This window comes from Typopeltis vanoorti, chromosome 16 (assembly GCF_054136105.1).
Source record: "Typopeltis vanoorti isolate ZY-2024b chromosome 16, IOZ_Tvanoo_1.0, whole genome shotgun sequence".
NCBI lineage: Eukaryota > Metazoa > Arthropoda > Arachnida > Uropygi > Thelyphonidae > Typopeltis > Typopeltis vanoorti.
Genome location: NC_143564.1, coordinates 1,515,491 through 1,531,363, shown reverse-complemented (window position 1 = coordinate 1,531,363; position 15,873 = coordinate 1,515,491). Strand labels below are relative to the sequence as shown.

At 35.1% G+C, this 15,873-nt stretch overlaps 1 protein-coding gene across 1 annotated transcript in view; it reads left to right on the top strand.

Annotated features, from left to right (window-relative positions):
* Window positions 1-979: 979 nt before the first annotated feature.
* The window catches only part of RpL36A (ribosomal protein L36A), a 73,383-nt gene continuing 58,489 nt past the window's right edge, over window positions 980-15,873 (top strand). Inside the window, exon 1 of the mRNA XM_090406043.1 lies at window positions 980-1,093. Coding sequence (XP_090262169.1) covers window positions 1,091-1,093 — 3 coding nt within the window. The 5' untranslated portion in view covers window positions 980-1,090. The remainder of the gene's footprint in view (window positions 1,094-15,873) is intronic.

Sequence of the window (15,873 nt, the reverse complement as noted above, 5' to 3'; positions counted from 1 at the left end):
ATGTATATAAGGGTTACCAAGTAATTTTATAAACTTGGTTATTTTACTCCTAATTCCAAGTAAGCTCCACCTTTAGACTTGAGCTACGTTCAGGCGGGAACTTAACTGTTTGCTTACTTGAGATTAGGAGTAAAATAACGAAGTTTATAAAATTACTTGGTAACCCTAATATACATTATTACCAAGATAAAAAAAATTATTTACATCTATATCTCCTCCAGAGATTCTTATTCAAAATAAAAACACTTTGTAGCAACTTGTATAGGTAAAGTTGATAAGGCTCTGTGTGGGTAATGGATGGCAATGCTGTAGCCAATGAAGTTCTAACTGAAGCTTGGCTATTGCTTTTACCCTACTGCCATTATCAGAGCTTTAATAGATCAATAACACCTTATCCCTACACTGTCCTCTACAGATAATGGGAAAGATGAAAAGCATTCTTGCTTCGCCCCTTTAAGCCAGTCCTTATAAGGAACCTTGGTATTTAGGGTCTAGGTACTCACTGAGGAGGCCTCAAAAAAAGGTTGAAACCGGTCTGGGTAGTGACCCCACCATAATGTATTGCAGTATAAATCTCTTAGCAAGATGTGCTTTACATTATGGAAAATACTAAGAATAGTGACCAGAGCTTTACCCACTTTTACAATGAGTTGCCCTGGTGTGTTGCGCCACCTTTAGACTTGAACTACGTTCAGGCGCAAACTTAACTGATTTGCTTTCTTGGGAGAAGGTGTAAAAAAAAAAACAAATTTATAAAATTACTTGGTATCCTTAGCGTATATTATATATTATCCCCAAGGTAAAAAAATTTTCACACACACACACACATATATATATATATATATGGCTGATAGTTGGGCAGAGCTTTTTTTTCAGCCGGAACGCGTTCCGGTATATTTTATATGTATATATAGTAGTTATTATTTTTCTTCTGTACTTTTTTATATACACTGTAGTTAGTATTTATTTAGTAGTTACCATATTTATTTTATGTGGTTTTAAGTAGTAATTCTGGATTGAGATTATTTTGGTACTATTACTGTGTGAACGAGATTAGTTGTGTTTTCGTAAGTGATTCTTTAGAGGAAATATGGTAAGTGTTTAGCTGTTGAATTTAATCGTTTTAATATCTGAGTAATCCTGATACTAATTCAGTAGTGTTCTGCGTTTTCTGTATATCTATATAAATGCTTAATTAAGATAATATTTTATTGTATTTTTTTTATATGCCGAAACTGTAATTAAGAAATGCATTCAAAACGTGAATTGTGAAAATTGCCTCTGTTTCATGAGTGGCGCAAATGAAAGTGTTTTTTTTTTTTTTTTTGAGAATTTTGAATATTTACCTGGATGATAAAAAAATTCAAAAGGTAAGGAAGTTATTGTTGTCCCTCCTCTTTATTTATAAGTCTGATATGATCTGTGCAAATATTTGGCTGTATTGGTGTCTTGACTGGTGAAGAGGGTCTCGAGACAAGAGACTTCATTGGTGTCTGGTCTCTGTAGTACATCCTGTGCCGGTCGACTGAAGGTTTTGTATGCAACAGTGTTAATAGGTGAACACAAGGAGACAAAATTGGAATTGCCAAAAGAGTTTTGTCGTGGATCAAAAATTTTTTCAATCAGAGTCAAGGAAACAATAAATCTCCACTTCAAGAGTATGATAATAAAATATAGGATAATGTGCTGCCGACATGAGGAGTATTTGGAATCTTTGGATAAGCCTATTCATTAATAATGATGTATAGTGCTTGGCTCCTGTCAAGATATCTTTGTAATTCTTTCAGCGAGTTTGCATTCTGTAATTTCACCCTCATCACATCACTTCCACTACTAGCTATTTTGACACTGTTAGGTCATGGAGATGGCTAAACCATTTCAACATCTTCCAGTTTCGAACCATAGGTAATGCTGATTTTTGTTATTCTGTCTTTGTTTTTGCTGACATTGTCTACAAAACTCATTTTCATTTGCTTGTATTCTAGTTATGTCTCTATTGTATAAATCAAAATAGACGAAAAGTAACTTCTTTTAATCAAAAGAATCTCACTTGTCCCAAGTGGACTATTACACTGTTCAAGTTTTTATCCACTGAAATCTTTATTCAGATTGAAACTTCTTTTCTAGAAAGTTTCCAAATATTATTATTATTCGTGACACCTAAAAGGAGTCCGAAGACTCATCACTCATCGCGGGAGGACACCTACAACTGTCTCAACCACTACACTGAACCAGATATTTACTGTGTAAATATTTGGTTCAGTGTTTATAAATATTTATTCCAAATATTTATAGTTATAAATATTTGTCTGCTTTTTAAAATTTGTCCATTAAGTCTATCATAGTTAACCTGTTAGTTAAGTAACTTTCATGGTTTAGACACATAACAAGAATTATATAGAATTCATTCAAAAACTCCAATATATTTACATGGACATTGTCAGGGAGATACTGTTAACAGTGAAAAGATGAATCAAAATAATGAATCAAATCAATGCTTATATTATAGCTGAAGCAAATTGAATTTTGAATAAATTTTATACAATTTTTGTTACATTAGAAGTTACAAGTTTATTAAACTCATGTTTAATAAACTAAATTCTGTTAGTTAACCTGTATATTTTCTCTGTTATAGTACCCTCAACCCTTTTTTAAAATCTTGTAATGCTTGGTTAATTCATGCTTCAAGATCTTTAATCCTTAAACCCAGTCTCTTTGCTCTTATGAAGTGGAGTGAGGATAAGATTGTGAATTTCAATTCCATCCAAGCATTATATTTATATTCCAAAAGAAAGAACAAAATGTCTCATTTCTTGGAAGATCATGCCTCATTTTTTTTGGAGACTGGGATCAGTTCTCTCTTATTAACTTTCACATTCAGCCTATCCTGGCACAAGCACATCAGGTCTGTAGTGTCTTCATCCAACAAAAAAGCTTGGTATTCTTTATTGTTCCAAACAGTACATCTCTTCTGCTTAACTCCTTGCACTTGAAAAAGTTACAATGCCAGCCTAGTTGGCCGAGTGGTTAGTGTATCTGCTCTCCAGCTGAAAGGTTCTGGTTCAAATCTCGTCATGGGCATGGATGTTTGCGATTGTCTATGAAAATAATAGTGGTGGTCAGCAGATGGTGTTGATGTAGTTGTGGCTCATTGTAGTTGGTGGATTGAGTAGTGGAGAGTTTAGTAGTTGCTCTCCCTCGATGAGTCTTTGGACTCCCTGGAGGTGTCATGTAATAATAATAATAATAATCTGCTGACCTTGGAGTACTTATGGACCCCTCTCAAAAAGTTTGTATTTAGAAGCAATTTGCTTAATTAATTACCCCCCCCCCTTCTCTTCATTGACTTCCTACATTTGCTTTCTGATTGATCTGTTGCTGCATTATGGCGTGTAGGTATTTCCATGGGTGCTGAACTAGCAGCTGTCATCCTCTGCTTTTCTCTAAACATGTAAGAACATGTGCAACCTTCTGATCAACAGCCACATACAATTCAACTCATCAAGCCATCTTTTATCCTCTGCCTTTATTCTCAACATTTCTGCTCTTTGGAACAGTCTTTTGCATTGTTTTTCCCACCGACTATGACCCCCTGGTCTTCAAGAAACACATTGGCAATTTCTTTGGAACAACTTGTCTTCTGTGTAGAGCTGATTTAAAAAAAAAAAAAAAAAAAAAGAGGTAAAAACCATCTTACTATCAAATGTAACCCATAGTTCTGTGTTACATTTCCATTTATATACTTTTTTCTGTAGTCTTGATTGTGTCCAATTCACCATTCATGTTATACAGCTTTTTTGATAACGGTGTAGGATACATCATTGCAACTTCTTGTGACATATGTCACTGTTGTCATAGGTCTTCTGTGTGGAGCTGATGTATACGTGTGTGTGTGTGTATATAAAGGTAAAGCCATGCTTACTATAATATGCAACCCATGGTTCTGTATCATGCCTTTACTAATCTACTTTCTGTATTTCTTACGAATATGTACAAGTCATCATACATGTTGTAACAGCTGTTTTTCTTTTTTTTTTGGTTGTTAATGGTATGTAGGACATATCATTGCAATGGAGATAACACTTCATTGTCTGTTAAAAACCACCACACCTGCAACATCTTTGTTTTTCTATTCTGGTTAATAGTAGTTAGGATGTCACCAGTGATGGAGTATCTTACTCTTAAGATACTCCGTCTCTTAAGATATATAGTGATGTTCAAACCTAAGAACAAACACTTTCTGAGATTACACTGCAAATTCAGACAGATCAGTTTGTGGCAATTTGTATAACTGATGATTTCAAGTAGCAAGCGAATACACATCCAAATTTTTGAATTACGTGCAAAGGGGTCACGTGGTAGCACTCAATAGGATTAAATGCAAAAGGCTTCACTAAGCGAATTGTGTTTGAAGGATAAAGTTGCAAACTTAGATGTCTTGTAATTGTTTCCAAGATATCATCTAGATAATTTCACATGTGGAAGAATTTTGGAAAGCTTGAAGGCTGCAGAATTACTAATATTGGCAGAGAGTTTAGAATCTCACACAGTGTTTTATTCAGGCTTTGAGCTGCATTTAAAACCAACGGAATGTATTCCAGATGTTTAAGAGTTTGTCCTGTACTCTGCTAGGAGCTTGAAGATAGATTTTTGGTTATAATGCAAAATGTAATCAATGTTTCATGGTTGGCTCCATTCAAGCACAGGTATGATAAACAGATCCGATGGTCTACATCTTTCCCCCTTGTGAGAGATAGTACTTTATAAAGCAGCAGATCTTTCCTAACATATAATTGTATACACATTTATAATAATAAAAAAAAAAACAAAGAAATTTTTTTAAATAATTATTATTTAATAATTAAATAATTAAATAAATTTAGGAAATTTAACCTTAGCTACTTAAGTGGCGCTTTGCGAATATAACAATTATTGTTTAATTAGCCTTGTACCTGTACTGATGATGCCTGTGATACTCAGGTGAAAATTTTACGTATAAAGAATAATTTACATGAGTTAATTCTGTTATTATCATAGTTAGTAATATGTCTACTCACGGTATTTCCTTACTGAAACTTGATAGTGCATGGGAGGCGGTTAAGAAGTGTTTGCATGAAGCAATGGCTGACTATATACCTAGAGTCTGAATAATAAATCAAGTAGGGGTTAAATGGATGTATAACACCATTAAGCTTGAGTTGCATAAAAAGAAACAACTATGGAAGGAATTTAAGGAGAAAGGTGACCAGCAGGCACATGAATGGTATAAAGCGCAGGTCAGAAGGGTAACGAGTGTGGTAAGAAAAGCAAAAAAGGATTACGAAAGAACATTGGCCATGCAGGCTAAAGAAAATCATGAACAGTTTTTTCAATATGTTGCAAGTAAAAGAAAAAATGTATATGGCGGAATGATTTTAAAGCATGCCGATGGTAGGGAGGTAACTGAATCAGTTATTGTAGTTGAATTACTGATTGAGCACTTTGCAAGAATATATTTTCCAGGTGGTGACATGGCAGAAATGAATGAACCAATAGATTATACGGGACTTGTGGTGAATGAAGTGGAGGCGAGTAGTCTATTGCAAAACCTCAAAACATCTTTGGGATTGGATGGTATACCAGTTCATGTCGTACGTGAAGCGGCTAAAGAATTGTCAGTACCCTTGACCATTTTGTTTAATTTGAGTCTCGGGTCTGGGTTAATCCCGAGGGGGTGGAAAGAGGGGAAAATAGTTCCACTGCATAAAGGAGGTTCCAAGACTGCTGTTGTAAATTACGGACCGATTAGCATATCAGGAATCATTGTCAAGGTCTTGGAGAAATTAGTCAAGAGAAGAATACAGGATTTTGTATTCTTCTCTTGACAACATGGTTTAGTGAAGGATAGATTGCCTTAGTAACTTGCTCACATTTTATAACACACACAGTGGCGGCTGAACTGGATAAGGGTAATGGGTTTTTTATTATTATTATTATTATTATTATTTGACACCTCCAGGGAGTCCAAAGACTCATTGAGGGAGAGTGTGCCAACAGCATTGAACGATTGGACTCCTTCCAACTACTAACCATGCTCAAACTTACTTAACTGAGCCATTAGTAGCAGATGCTCTACCAATCGACCAACCTTTGCCGGCATTTACAGTGATTCTACTGGACTTTGACAGGATACCACATGGAATTCTAATCAGTAAACTGGAGCAGATGGGGATGGATATAGGGTTGGTGAGATGGATAGGAGGGTGGTTGATGGAAAGATACCAGAGAGTGGTTTATTCAGGAGTGGAGTCCAAAAGATGGCTTGTGACTAGTGTTCCGCAGGGTTCTGTTCTTGGACCACTACTTTTCAATTTGTTCATTAATGATATAGGAAAGGATCTGAGAGGAAGTGTTCACTTGTTTGCTGATGATGATGCAAAGTTGAGTAGAGCAATTGTGAGTGCACAGGGTGTCAAAATTTTGCAGATTTGGATAGTTTGGAGGACTGGGCTAGGAAAAATGGATGTCAATTTAATGTGGCAAAGTGTAAGGTTATGCATTTTGGAGTGAAAAGATTAGTAACAGTATATAACATTGGTGGAACCGTACTCCAGGAGATTGATGAGTCCAGGGATTTGGGAGTGTTGGTGGATTTGGGGAGTTTAGGGGAGCCACATTGCAAAAGTGACTAAATCAGCTCATCAGATCACTTGGTTGCTGAAAAATACTTTAAAAAGCAGAGCCAAACATGTTATTGTTCCTCTATATCGAGCCTTGATAAGACCCCATCTAGACCACTGTGCCCAGATATGGCTGCCAGGGTTTCTTCCTGATGGGGAGGAGGTAGAGAGGATCCAGAGACGAGTGACCAAGATGATAGCAGGTCTGTGGAATGAACCGTAAGAGAACAGGTTGAAGTTTTGTGGGTTGCAAAAATTGGTTGATGGGCAGAAAAGGGGTGATATGATTGAGACATTCAAATTACTGAAGGATTTCTATAAGATTAATCCAGAAGATATTTTTGAGAATAGGACTTGTGGTGGGAGGACTAGGGGCCATACATGGAAGCTGGGCAAGGATGTGGTTAGCAGGGGGTGTTAGAGCTAGGTTTTTTACTTGGAGAGTGGTGAATGAGTGGAATAAGTTGCCAGAGTCTGTTGTGGGTACTATGACCGTGAATGAGCTCAAGGCGAGGTATGATAGATACTGTGTGAATGTCGAATAGTTGTTCTTGACATGATGTTAGGGCCTCCCTCGATGAGTCTGTCGATTCCTTGGAGTTGCCCGAAATAATAATAATATTTAATAATGAAAATGTGGTACAGTTACAAAAGGCCTTACTTGAAGTAAGGCCTAAAGTTTCACTCACATCAATTACAAATGCTCAATGTGCCTTCCACCTGCTTCACGGACAACATCAAGCTGGTAGCTGAATTCATCCGGACATTCTTTTTGAAACACCCTGTACTTTATGCAAATGATCAGGCACTAATTTCAAATTCAGAAGATAAACTCCAAATTGTAACTAACCGTCTATAATGAAATAGCAAAAAAATTTTAAATGAAAATATCTGAAACAATCAAAAGAAACAATCAATGTGTGGAAGCACCATTCAAAATGTCAGTTTTGCTTAACAATAAAATAATTTACAGAATTCAGGAAATATAATCTCGCAATACAACACTGATTCACAATTGGAAGCAAGACTACAAATTGACAATAGAATGAATGGCATAATTAAAAGAAAAGAAATTTGGGAAAACAAATGACTAAAGAAACTCAATTAAGATAACATAATATGACCTATAAAACAGAAACAAAGATTGGAAGCAACACAGATGAAATTTCTAAGACCTCTCCTAGGACTCACTAGATTAGATAAAAAGAAAAACACAGAAATAAGAGAACGATTACATACAAAGAACATTGTACAAGAAATAGAAGAATATCAGCAAAATTGGCTATACCACATAGAAAGGATGAATAACAATAGGATTCCCAAAATAGCATAGAAATATAAACCTACAGGAAGAAGAGACCGTGGATGTCCAAGATGCAAAGACCAACTTCATCTGCAGAGCAGGAACAGGACATAAAAAGCCTATACCCGAATTTCTCAGTTGATGACTAATGGACTATTGTACTCTCATCTGTAATGAGTACAGGTTTAGACTTTCCTCTGATTCTAGACGACACGTGATCTGATGTGGTACTGTTTATCATTAAAAATTTACATCAAGGAATTAAACTTTCTCCTACAGTAAACTTAAACACTCCTCTTTGCCGATGACCAAATAATAATTACAAATTCTGACGTTAACTTACAGAAATCTATTTTAGATCTAAATGAGATATCCAAAGATTATGATATGATAATATCAACAGAAAAATCAAAAACTATGGCCTTTAAAGGACAAGATCCAGCAAGAACTAAAATAGTAATAGATAACAAGATCTTAGAACAGGTGAATTCATTTAACTACCTAGGATGTATGATCACATATGAAAATGAAAAAGATATAAACGTAAAAATTGCAAAATATTTAAAAATAACCGGTGTAATTAACTCTATATTTAAACCAAACCTAGTTCAAAAACAAACCAGACTAAAAGTATAGAATACATTAGCCCTACCAGTCTTAATGTATGGAAGCAAAATCTGGACAATAAAACAAAAAGACAAACAAAGATTAACAACAGCAGAAATGAAGTTTATGAGAAAAACTGCAAAGTATACCCTATTTGATCACAAAAGAAACGAAGAAATTATGAAAGAATTAAACCAAGAATCAGTAATAGAAAAAATTAAAAAATATAAACATAAATGGATCGAACACGTTCAAAGAATGAAAACAGAAAGATTACCAAAACAAGCCTTAAAGTACAAGCCATCAGGAAAAAGAAAACTAGGACTTCTTCTTAAACGATTCAACGATGACTTCTAAGGCCGGAACAGGCCATGCTAGACCTAAATCCTTGATACACATGATGATGACCGCTTATCATTACGAGAATGTTCTTGAAAGTAATAGATATGGTGGTGCTGGGAACATAGTGTGGGGAGACATGCTTATCTGGTGAATGATGTTGCAACAAAGTTCATTATGTTTGGTTGTTCCATAGAAAAACTGTATGCAAAGAGTTCATTTTTATGGATGGCAGTGCCACACTACATCATGTGCAGTGGAAATACTTCTGGAGTCTGAGGATATTAATCAGATCAAGTGGTCAGCCTGCTCCCTGGATCTTAAAGCCATATAACATGTTTGGGATGCAATAGGAAGGTGCATTGCTGCTCAAAATTCTCCTCTAGAAAACAAAGCTTTATCCTTGTTCTGAAGGAGGAGTGGGTCAGTTTGTCTCAAGAACTGAATGACTGGCTGCTCATAATGATATGATGTGTGAGCTGCATTGCAGTTGTGGACATATTTCATACTGAAATGTCTCCACATGGTTTTCTTAAGTACTGTTCATTAATTTTATCACAACATCCTTAGGAAATTTGCAAAACTTTTGCCAAAACATAGTGCAATTTAATTTTCATGAAATTTATAACACATTTCTTGTGTAATATCATTTATTAGTATGCTGCAATCAGTTTGTCCACATTTGGCTGTAGTCTTGAAAATGTTTTCATATACAGGTAAAAATATGGTTCATCCACTCCAAATTGTAAAATGTATTCGTTATACAACTCATACATTTAACAGATCATGATCACAACTATTCTTATTGATAGTTTTTTACTTGATGGTTATAAATTAAATCAAAGGTGCCATGAAATTTTTGTGTAATCCTTTATCTTGTTTTAAGTAGGGGCTGATGACTTCAGATTAATTCCCTTAATACATAGCATTATACACACTCAAAAGTGCATAGTTCAGAAGGCCTGGACAGATGGACGAATTACTGATGATTGGAGTAGAGCTCTAATAGTACCTATATATAAAAAGGGAAATGAAACTGAATGTGGGAATTACAGAGGTATTTCCCTACTGAGTGTTCCTGGCAAGATTTATGTCAGTATACTTGAGAAACAGTTGAGAAGAATTGTGGAAGAAAAGCTTGCTGAAGAACAAGCTGGATTCAGGCCAAATAGAGGCTGTCAGGATCAAATCTTCACTTTACGACAAATAGTTGAGAGAGCATGTGAATATAACAAAGATCTGTATTTCAGTTTTGTCGATCTAGAAAAGGCATATAACAAGGTGCCAAGAGAGAAGCTATTCAATATGCTACAGTTATACGGTGTCAATGGTGCATTATATCAAGCAATACTTAGTCTTTATTTGAGTTGTAAGTCAGCAGTTAGAATTGAAGGAAGTACAGGAAGATGGTTTAATGTTAAATCTGGTGTCATACAAGGATGTACATTATCCCCTCTGTTATTCATTATCAATATGGATCACATTATGATGGAAAGTGGTGTTAAACATGATATCAGAATTGGAGATGTTAATGTGAGCTCTTTGCTTTATGCAGATGATGTTATACTTCTAAATAAATCTGCTACAAGTTTGCAAGATTCCCTGACTAAATTCAATAATGGTTGTAATAGATATGGTGTGAAGATCAGCAATAAAATGACAAAGACAATGAAAATAGGTGGAATTGTTGAAAATGTCAACTGTGTTGTGAATGGAGAACCTGTGGAACAAGTAACACATTTCAGCTACTTGATTTTTACTGAAGATGGTAAATTAAATATGGAAATAGCCACAGAATCAACAAAGCTGGCATGGCAGGAAGTCGGTTGAATAAATTCATATGGAATAAGAGAGAAATTAGTCGGAACACTAAATTAGCTGTATACAAGACAGTGTTCAAACAAGTTTTAACTTATGGATCTGAGAGCTGCGTCAGAAGTAAAACGTTTGACCAAAGTCTAGAGACCACAGATATGAGAGTCCTGAGAAAGATTAGAGGTGTGAACAGATGGCATCAGTGGCAGTATCATATTAAAAATGGGGAGGTTAGGAAAGAACTAGACATTGGCAGAGCTAATCTCAGGTGGTATGGTCACTTGAACTGAATGGGCGAGGAAAGATTAGCAAAACAAGTGTTCTCTGCCAGGTTGGCAGGAAAACAACCCAGAGGAAGACCAAGATATAGGTGGATTGATACGGTACAAAATGCCTTAGACGATAGAAATATAAGATCTGATAATGTTGGAGTCTTGACAAGTAACAGGCTGATGTGGAGGAAAATTGTAGATATGATGTAATTTTTTTATGTAGTACTATCATATCCTGTACACCCCTTGAGGGTACATGTCAGGAATTTGATGATGATTATGACTCTAGGTATGCAGTCTTATATTACTTCCTTCAAATATTCCTTTAACACTTATCAACAACCAACCCTTGCAGAGTCTCATGCCATGATATTGCTCTAAGCTCCACATGATCACTCTTGCTAGTTCGTGTTATTGTGGTCAACTTCATAGATAAATCCTAATGTAGTTACTAGTTTTAGCACTCAATTCCCTGGTAAATGGAAACACATGCTGCCTGAGATACTTTTGGCTTTAGTATACAAATTACAATATTCCCCAAAACCTGCTGCTATCCTTATGTTTAATAATAACCATCCATTTTAACTCTCTCAGTCTTCTCTTTTGCTAGTTTCAGTAATTCTTTCGTCTCCACCCTTATACTGTACTTGCCTCCTTTCAGGTCATTTGTTCCAGCCAAAACAATCATCTCTTTCTCTTTGCTTTTCTGTATTCTAATACCTTTGCTAACATCATTAATCTTTGTTTAAACAAAGCTCTTGAAATTTCCATGCAAGCCATCTTTCTGATTTATTTGAACATTCCATTCTCTTTCTTCATCTCTTTCGTTCTGTTCTCAGCTGAAACACTCATTAGATGTTTCTGCATTCACATGTGCACACTTTGTCCTGTGTTGCAGTCCATGTAAGTGCGCTATCTCCATTGTTGCAGGCAACTTCATTGCTTACTACTATTTGTTTGATTGTCACTTTTACCCTGTCCTATCTACCACTACATTATCACATGGTTTCATGTGTATTTCTTGTTATGCTTACTGCTTCAGTCTCTACTGCCTCACAATTCTGGCACTCACTATCCTTAGTGATTTTTGTCCACCCAATTTTGAACCAAAGGCTATTCACTTTTGGTAACAAGTACTTTTCACAGACGTTGCATTGCACTCCACTAAGGTTCTCAGGTTGAATACCTTGAACAATGGTTCAGTGAATGCTATTGTTCTGCCTTACATTGGTATCATTATCACCAGACCACTGCACATTCTGTCAATCTATCCTTATACTCCACATTCCAGATATCAAAACCAGACTGATTTGTCTCTGAACCCTCTCCATCAACATGTGAGCAAATCTGTGCACAGTAATCTATACATGTCCTGAAAAAAGCCCTGTACAATGGAATCATCATAACCTCGTTACTTTTAAATGTGGGTGTTCTCTGCATCATTGCCATAATCCACTGTTTCCCTTACAATTTTAGCAAAATGTCCATGAAATTTCCTGTCCACCATTCCTCGATGAGTCCCTGACTCTAGAGCAGTGCTTTCCAACCTTTTTCACGTCACAGCACTCCTCACAAGCATAAATAATTTCACGACACTATGAAGGAACATTTTTCTACTATTAAGAAGATTAATTTCTTCTATTTCATACAGGGATTCAATTAATAAGATCTTTCTTTCAAATATTTCTGCATTATAATAAATTTAGTTTAATCCTTTATCCAAGTGTGAGCAAACAAAGTTTGCTCCTGAAAGTATCTTCAGGACTGGGGTAAGGTAATACAACACCGGGCAACTCGTTGCAAAGGTGGAGCAAGCTAACATCACTCCTATCTCACTATCTCCCATAGTGCAAAACACATCTCCTTGCGGATATGTATAATGTTATGCATTAAGGGAAGGGCCACTACCCAGACTAGTTTCGACCTTTATTGAGGTCTCTTCAGTGGGAGCCAGGCCCCCCACTGAAGAGACCTTCAATTTCTGCATTATAATACATAAACATTCCAGCTAGACATTCGTTTAAAATAAATCTTATGCAGTCATAAGCATGAAATAAACAAAACGAATGGAATGAAAATACCTAATCCATACATCCTTAGTGATTGCTATTGGACATAGTTTTTATCTCGCATCTATGAACTAAATTGTCAGATTTGACTGAGTGAAACTGTGATTAAATTTTTAGAACACTTATTTTATAAAATTATGATGTGAAAATACAAAAGTAAAATTTAATTATACACAAAAGAATTACTATGTATAAATATGATAAGTAACAGACTGATTTGGAGGAAAATTGTAGATAGGAAGTTAGTAATGATGTAAATTTTTCATGTAATATTATCATATCCTGTACGCCCCTTGAGGGTACATGGCAGGAATTTGATATTGATGATGTATAAATATGCTAATAATAATAATTTAATGACAAAATAAACATTTTAAGTATTAATATAAATATCTACAATATTCTTTTGACACAGTTAAGTTAATACATATATTTCCTTCTTATTTCAGTAAGATACTTGGGCTTGTTTCTGTGAACACAACTTTTTTGTTTATATCTGGGTGTATGGTCGAAAGAGCTACATGCAATTCATGATCAAGACTCTTCAATGATGATTTCTTTAAATTCTTGATAGTGAGCATAGAAGAGAAACTTTGTTCACACATGTATGTTGTGGCAAATGGGAAAAGCATGTTTATAGCTTTTTTGCCAATGGTCCTTTTTTTTTTGCAGTTACCCAGAATTGAGATAATGGAACATCCGGGTACGATCACTTTTTAAGTCTAATAACTCCTCCTCCTTCTTTCACTGAAAAATCGAATGCCATGTGATCTAATGAAGATGTAAATGGATTTTGAACCAAATTGAATTTCTTTGTCTCCATTAATTCAAAGTAGTGATGAAGCTTTCTCTGAAGCATGCATAGGTGTTGATCTACAAGTTCTAGTAGTTCTTTTTTTAGGATTCGAACTACAACACCGACTAAACATTTCAAGGGAACCATTTTTCACCACATCTTTCCAAAGTTGAATTTTGTTTTTGAATCCATTAATTTTGTCATTGCAAGTTAATATATTCACAAGCAGTCCTTGCATTTTTCGATTAAGTTCATTTAGGTATTCAAATATGTCAGCTAAGTAAGCCATTTTTTGCAACCAGTAATTGTCTTCCAATTATATGTGATGAAATTCATTTCATCAGATAAAATTGAAAAAAGATGTGATTGAAGCGGTCTACTTTTGATCAAATTCACCATTTTTATAATGTCATTAAGTGTGGACTTTAATTCTAGAGGTAAACTATTTGACATGGGAGCTTCTCTATGAATAAAGCAGTGTATTATTTGAACATCAGGGATTCCAGACCGAACTTCAGATGCCAATCCTCTGACACTTCCTGTCATTGCAGCCGTGCCATCAGTATATAAACTTACGCAATTTTTCCATGAAATTTTGTTTGTATCAAAGTATTCATTGATCACTTTAAAGATTTCCTTCCCAGTTGTTTGTTTCTGAAGTTCTTTGCAGAATAAATAATGCTTTTTCAACACTTTCTCATCAGGAATTCGAACAAGTGCAATTAGCTGACAACAGTTGCTAACATCTGTTGATTCATCAACCTGTAAGGAAGTGTCAGAGGATCGGCGTCTGAAGTTCGGTCTTAACTTCACAAATTCTCTAGATTAGTGTTTCTTCTATGCTAACTGACATGTCTTCAATGTGCCTGCTGATCCTATTATTTGAAATGGTACTTTTTCAATTTCTTTTACTTTATTGATTCCAAGCATAGTTTTGACAATTTCCACACAAGCTGGTAAAATTAGTGATTCGGCTATTGTGTGAGGCTTCTTTGCCTTAGCTATCAATCTCGCGACTTTGTAACTTGCTTCTAGAGCTCCATTAGATACCGTTGTGACTGATCTCATGAAAGAACTTTGCATTTGAATTTGAGTTCGCAGACGTTTAAAATAGTTAAAATCCTTATCTATGTACAAAGGATACTTGGTAGAAAGGTGTCGATGAAGCTTACTTGGCACCATCGCTTCATTTGACAACTTTTCCAGGCATATGAGACATTGAGGCACAGAAGAATTACAAAGTTTTTGATAGTTTTTAGGAGACAGTACTATTTAGAGGATCAAAAATATCGATTTTTTAATATTATTTTCTAAAAGTATGTACTTTTAAAAATCTGTTCCCAACTTTTTATCAAGACATTCAAAAATTTCCCGAAGATATAGCCTATTATTCAAAGCGTTGCGCAGATCAGGAAACATATTTTTAAAAGTATATACTTTCAGAAAATAATATTAAAAAATCGATTTTTTTGATCCTCTAAATAGTACTGCTTCCTTAAAAATATCAAAAACTTACAAATTAGCAAAAAGAAAATGCCATAGAGGAAAAACCTGACGTGATAGAGAAAAATGGGTTTGATATTTGAAATCAGCGCACCCATGCAAAACATGCAAAACTGTGTTAGGAAAATGCCTATTAATGACAGAAAGTCTACGTTTACAAAGCTTCAGCTATACAAATTACACATTAATCATTTTGTAACTCATAATGTCAGCGTCCATTGTCCAAAAAAATCTCAGATACCTTTTGATTCCGAAGAAAATACATTATGAAAAAATGGTTAACTATAAGAAAAAAATGACTCATCATTTGTAAAAAAAACAAGTCTCATATAAAAGTCGGCAAAAACTGTGTTGGACTGTGTTATCGGAGACAAAAGCAAATTTCAGATAATCTTCTTTATATAGTCTATGACTATGTTGTGCCTTAAACTTTTTCTTTGGTTCACTTTCTTGGGCTCGCGAATTGGATGGATTTTCTGATTTTTTAAAACATTTGTCTGTTATTGTGGGT